Genomic DNA, 6,995 nt, shown 5'->3' with positions numbered 1-6,995 from the left:
TGTGTCTCAAATACCATTTTCATTTTAGAGGCTGCTGCAGGAGATAGGGTAACATATTATAGAAATTGCAGAGTGCGAGACATACAAAAAGGGATTTGATCATCATTGCCCTGCTTTTGGGAACTGTAATAGGTAATGAGTATAGATATCTTGAGTGTCTTCCTGAGGACAAGCAAATCAGCTAATGCTTGGGCTCTTGGGCTCTAGCAAGTCACAAAAATCTATACCTTCACAAGAAGGTGATACCTTTACTTAATTCGCAGAAAATATTAGAATATAACACGTAGAAAATCTATTTGTAAACCTTTTTATTTATTATAAAAGCAAACAAGTTACGTTTTCAAGCTTTTACAAACACAGAAACAAAACCAAACTCAACTTCTTCGACATGGATTAATTGACGACAACAAACCAAACATTAAACGAAAGCTTCGATCGAGTTTGGAGGACATCTTGCTTAATCACCCAGAAATCTCAATGGGTTTGACCTCTGGTTTCTTCTCTTCTTCTTTAGGAACAGTCACAGTGAGCACTCCGTTCTCCATGCTAGCCTTGACATGATCCATCTTTGCATTTTCCGGCAGCCTGAACCTTCGTAGGAACTTCCCCTTGCTCCTCTCAACGCGGTGCCACTTGTCGTTCTTCTCCTCTTGTTCTTTGCTCCTCTCTCCGCTAATCTGCAGAATTCTGTCTTCTTCAACTTCCACTTTCACGTCCTCCTTCTTGAGCCCCGGAAGGTCGGCTTCGAAAACATGGGCCTCGGGGGTCTCCTTCCAGTCGATTCGCAAGTTGGCCAATGCGGCAGTTTCGCGTGCTGAGGCAGGGACATTGGCAATGCTGGAGGCGAGGAATCCATCAAAGGGATCCCAAATATCTAGAGAAAATGGATCAAACACATTAGTTCGGCGACTGCCAAAAAAGCTAGGAATGAGCGACATGACTTGAAACCTTGAGAGTAATTAATTAAAGAGAGAGCTTTGATCTATGCGGGATGATCAATTTCGCGATGAACACGAGAGGGGCGAGAGCAGTGTATATATAGATGCTGAAAGAGGGTTCTGGATTCTCCGTTAATAAATGAATGAAAAAGGAAAAAGAATGAAAGTTCTGGTATTCTCGCAAAGGTTCTCCTAACAGTCATCACGCGCGTCACCATCGATGGAGTAGAATTGCAAAAGTGCCATCCATTTCTGTAATCTTCTGCCACACTCCTTGTCATGAACCCCGAAAAAAATATCTTCGTAATTACCAAAGAGAAGAAAAATGAATTGGGAAATAGAGAAATGATTTATATAGCTCGCTTTATGTTTTCTTATATATAAAAAAATTAAACAAAAAAAAAATGATGGAATGATTATAAAAATAAAGATATAAAAAGAGCAGATAGAATTTAATCTTCTTTTTTGTGTTTCTTATGTCATTTTATTTTTAAAAATAAATAACTTGACATCAAGTAATGGGTCACGTTAATAAAATAAAATGAGCAGTATAGGAAACAATATAGTAGCAATTCTCAATTAATTATTTTTTAAAAAGCTCCCTATTGTTGTTTAAATTGATTTAAAAAAAAATAGAATGGGTTACTCACTAAAACATAAAAAAACTGATTTCTTTTATATATAAAGAAAACAATTTAAAAAAAAAAAAAAAAAGATGGCTTGGGCTAGAATTGGGCCCTTCAAGCTATCACGACCACCCCCAGTTTGTCAAAGGTAACATTCATCCAAAGGATGGCTCGCCATTGAAAAGTTTATTTTTTAAAACAAGCTCTTTCAATTCGATTTTTTTTCCATTTTTAGAGGAATAATTTATTAAATGAGTGGGAAGGCTAAAATTTTAACCAAATGACGGAATGATTATTATGAAATTATTATTGAATTAAAAAATAATATTTTATTTGACTTATCTAATATCATCTCATCTCATCTCACTATTTAAACTAGCTCTTTTAAATTTGTGCAAATGGTCTTTTACAACCTTCAATAGAAAAGTACAAATTTAAAAAATTATAACTTAGAAGAAAATAAGGGTCGTCCGATCACCCCCACAGGATTGATGCCCAAAATGGACAAGAGTTGATTGATGGCTACGTGATGTTTGGAGTTGTGGTTGGAGGTGATCTTAAAAAATAATCGTAACTTATGAGTCTACGGGGATTGAGCTTTACATTAAGAACTGTATAGTTATAGTCATATGTGGGGGTCGAACTTTTTCCATAAACTGTAGAGTTATTGAGGGAGAAATTGTGATTGGAAGGTGTAAAACAAAACAACAGTTGCTCTCGCATTGTATTCTTGCACTTAAGCGGCTATTACACAAATTCTAATAAAAGAAGAATAATGCTAGATACAATATACAAGTTTCGTATATTTCTTTTGAAAAAAATTAGGGTTAAGTGGTTCGCCATTGTAAGAAAGGGGCACCCATAGTGGGCACCCATTCACCTTCTATTGGGGTTATGAAATGGCTTGATGAGGCTTGATGGCTGACCCTTAATGGTCAGTCAAGGATTACACTTTCTCTCCCTCTTTGGACAAAAAAAACTTGGATAAACAAGCTCTTTCTCTCAAATGGTTCTTTCTAGTCATGAAATCTAGGCTGTGGAATGTGTGAGTATTGTTCTAGTATTAACACGTAGCACACTCCACCATCGATGTGAAGATCGTGAACGAACAATGATGCTAGAGAATCCGTGGAACAACCGCACTAGATCTGAGATATTTTCTATGAGGTAATATCGCTTTCGCTGTACATTCTGATCTAGAATTTCTAACAACCATTAACAAAAAAATTTCATATAGGATTTAGAGTTACCTATTTTTTTCCAATAAAGTGCGTATGACTTGTATACTCTAAAACTGTAAATATTATTTCTTATTTAAAAAAATATGGAGCTCACTATTAAAAAATAAATTTTTTTCATATAGACTTTATATTGATATATTTTTATAAAAGAAAATACGTAAAACTTACGTACCTAAAGACTATTAATTATTTTCCTTTCTTGTTTACTAGGACCGCATATGCTTGCAAGAGTAGCACGAGTAATGGGTTTTAATGTGCGACCTTCAGAAACACGAGAGCCAAGAATTAAGAAAGATAAGCCCAAAATATGAAAATGTAGTGGCCCATGTCGGCATTATATAATTTCCTTGGGCCTAATAATGGCAAATTATTAGCTTGTATCATGAATAATTCGACATGAAATTATGAAGCAGCCCAGCTGCCAAACTTGTTTGGGCCGGAATTAATTAACAAGTGCATTCGAAAGCCTATAATTCATTCCCAACCAATCCAAAAGCTAAATCGATTTTAGTTTCAATGTTACTTTATCTAAACTGTGCAAATATCAGTGGCACGAGTGAACAAACTACCTCTACTCTATATTTTCAGTTCGTCGTATTTTCTAAACTTGTGTGAACTTGGACACTTCGACAGCTCTCTTTTAATTATTCTTCAAGCCTTATTATTGCTAACTACCATCCTCTAATCATTCAATTATATGGTATTAAATAATTAAAGATTATTTATTATGCTCAGCTTGTAGGTCAGTCATTTGATATCACACCATAGATTGTTAAGAGAATGCTGATAAAAATAGATGATAAATAGAATTTTTATTTTAAAATTAAAAAAAAATTAATTTTAAAATAAAAATTCTATTATCAAGTCTGTATATAGAACACATCAAATAAGATACTTATATGACATAGTTTGATTTAGATGGTGTGTTTTACATATCAACTTAAAAATAGAACAAGTCATTAAAATAAATACGAGTTAGAATGTGTATACTTTGTGATGGATCTTTGTATTTTTATTATTATTCATAAAATATTTGATATCACCTTACTATCAAAATGTAACGCTCAGGGAGTTCTATTATATTATTTTCAATTTTTTTTTTTCTTTTTAATTTGTAGTGATATATTGTGACGTTTGGTACGTATTTATAAATGTGAAAGTTACAACATCTGCTATAAAAGTAACGCCATATAAATTCATGTCCCACAGGACATTTTGGCCTAATCTCCATCTGAAAAAGTTAATGCCATCTTTGTCATCAATGCTCCTAAATTCTAATTATGCCAAGCTTGACATGATGTCTCTACCTCTCATTATTATCTTCTCCCACACACGTACATACCCCTCAAAAGCTATTGCTTCAACAAACTATCCATCTTCAAAAATATCTCCCAAAATCAAACACTTGAAAACTTATCCAACTCCAATAGGCAATCCCCCAAAAACCCACCTTTTACAAATTGAAAAAAAAAAAAATACAAAAAAATAAATAAATAGATAAAAGAAAATGAACTTTGTAAGTTTTATTTTGAAAAGCTGTAAATTTCTACCTTCTCTTTCAAAGGAAGGAGCTGGAATTGCTAGCTGATTCATGAAGCAATAAGCAAAGTATTTATCTAATCTTTTTAGGCTACGAAGCAAAGCATAATTAGGTTTCCTAATTCTACAAGCACTTAAAATATATTCTCTACTCTCTAATCTAGAGAGAGAGAGAGAGCAATATAAATTATAAGTACTATTTTGTATAGTAGCAAAAAAGCATCCAATATAGATATTTGAAGACTAATCTGTGCTGGCACTAGATCTAAGTTTCATTAGCATTCTTTCTTTTGACAAGTCGATGACAATTAGAGAAATGATATTTGTAGTTATAGAACGTGTAAATATTACTTATTTGTAGTTTTAAACATATGACACATATAAAAAAAACTAATTTTTTAATAATAAACTTTAAATTTTTTTAAAAAGAAGTGCACGAGATTTGTATATTTTAAATTGTATCTAACATTATATTTATTGTCTGAGTTTTGTAACGTACAAATCGGTGTGTGAATATGCGCACGCGCTACAAGAAAATTGTTTATTTACGACTAATTAATTCTAACGAAATAACTATTTATAACTAAAATTCGTTGTGAATAATCTTTTAGTTGTAATAAATTAATCACAAAAACCTATTTTTCTTGTAGGCCATTTACTATGTATACATACATAATATATATATATATATATGATATTTACCGTTATAAAAATTCAAAATATCAAAAAGTATTCTTGCCGACGGGTAATCAGGATTTTTTAAAAAAAAAAATTGAAATTACTAAAAGTTAAAAAGAAAAAGAAAAAAAACAGAGGTAAGAGAGAGTAGAGATCAAATAAATAAGAGAAATGGAATTTGTAATGAGGAAGCATTCTTTATCAACCGTTTGTTGTGGGTATAAAATATTTATTGTTGGAGAAAAAGGTAAATTCCTGTGTATTATATTCATATATATTATATTCCACACTATTTTGGTGATAATATGTTTGACTGTTGGAGAATAGGCTTCTTACATCTACTTGATGTGAGAGACTCCACCTTCGAATCATGCTCCTACATATAGCCTTTTATAATCTCACCTCTAAAAAATCGTCAGCTTTTGAGGGGATCATTAGATTTTCGATCTCCAGTTTTTTTGGTTGGGCAAGTGAGGATTCCATATATGGAACTTACCAAATACCGAAACTGCCCTTTTGTGCCCCCAACAAAAAAAAAAAAAAAATCTATATGAATGATGTCAACGCTAAATTTGCACTCTATTATCGCACTGTTTTTTTTTTTTTTTTTTCTTAGAGATAAATCATTATGTTATGCGTTTAAAGAGGAGAAATACTTTAGCCACAAAATTTATTTTATAAAAGTAAATACACAAGTTAGATTGTAAAATTATTTTTATTATAAAATAGATCTAACATATCATATGAAATCATGTCAATTTATAGATTTATTTTTGTAAATTCTTTTGTAGTTATAGCACTTCTCTTTAAAGAGAAAGAAAATTATAAGGATGGAGAATAATGAATATATTTGGAGGTAAGTAAAACAGCACAAAAACAAAAGAGTTATACAGATGAAGAATGATAAACACACATAACTTTTCATAATACTTTACATAATTATGTTTTAAAACGAGAGATATTTATGTAACATACCTTATAAAAATAACATTATTTTATAAAAATACATTCAGTTTAAAATATGTACTGTAAAATATGTTGTGTATTTATTATTAATCTTCTAAATATTGTATGACATAATTTGATTTGTACTGTTTAAATTTAAATTTATCTTCTTATTATGCCATGTAAATGGTCATGTGTGATGTAAAAGTTTTTAAATATAATTATTTTTACTCTTTTATAAATCATATGGTCGGGGATTTTTTTGATACAAATGGGATATCCAATGCAAATAAGTCTCGAGAGAATGGAATGCAGCACGTAGAGTCGATATAGAGAGTAGGGACCACTATTAGATGATTTGGATCTAACATAATATAAGAATTTTGATTGCTTCCCCTAAAATTGAGGGAAAGGATATTTGTAAAGGAGGCCATCTGATTGGACAATGTGTAAGCCGATGCACCGACGATAAGATTGGAATAACAGGCTGACCGCATCTTAGATAATCAGAAGAGACGATAATTTATAGAAGTGAAATAATTTAAATTTAAATATTTTATAAGATTTTAGAAAATAAAAGAGAAAAATTTGAATTATTTTTTGTATTTTGTTTAAAAATTTAAAAAAATTGTAATGATTAGATAATGATTAGATAAAAAAAATTAAAAATTAAAAAATGTTTATATTGAGTATTTAGGTGTTAAGTTGAGATAAGAAATCTCAATATTGAGATGAAATGAAATGCGATTTCTCATCTCAGCTCAACATTCAAACAAATCCTAAGCAAGTGTCTTTAAGTCCCTTATTTAAGATGCTTGTTAATGAATAAAAATGTTATTATAATCAAGCTTAGATTAAAAAAATGCAAATCTATAATATCTCATGAGAAATATGTTTATATCTCATGTCTTTACACCATACACAATCTATATAATATAATTTGATTTGAAATATTTAAATTTTAAAATTTATCTTTCAGATTAAATTATGCCACATAGACAATGTGTGGTGTAAAAACTCAGAATAGC

General features: G+C 30.8%; 1 protein-coding gene across 1 annotated transcript; it reads right to left on the bottom strand.

Moving 5' to 3' along the window:
• Positions 1-299: 299 nt before the first annotated feature.
• LOC121239943 (17.4 kDa class I heat shock protein-like) lies at positions 300-1,039 on the bottom strand. Its single transcript, XM_041137351.1, has one exon. It carries the CDS (start codon positions 936-938, stop codon positions 462-464), a length of 477 nt encoding a protein of 158 aa, XP_040993285.1. The 5' UTR covers positions 939-1,039; the 3' UTR covers positions 300-461.
• Between the last annotated feature and the right edge of the window lie 5,956 nt (positions 1,040-6,995).

The sequence above is a fragment of the Juglans microcarpa x Juglans regia genome, chromosome 7D, assembly GCF_004785595.1.
Source record: "Juglans microcarpa x Juglans regia isolate MS1-56 chromosome 7D, Jm3101_v1.0, whole genome shotgun sequence".
Classification (NCBI taxonomy): domain Eukaryota; kingdom Viridiplantae; phylum Streptophyta; class Magnoliopsida; order Fagales; family Juglandaceae; genus Juglans; species Juglans microcarpa x Juglans regia.
Note: the sequence above shows the minus strand (reverse complement) of the source record. Positions and strands in the feature narration are given on the sequence as shown.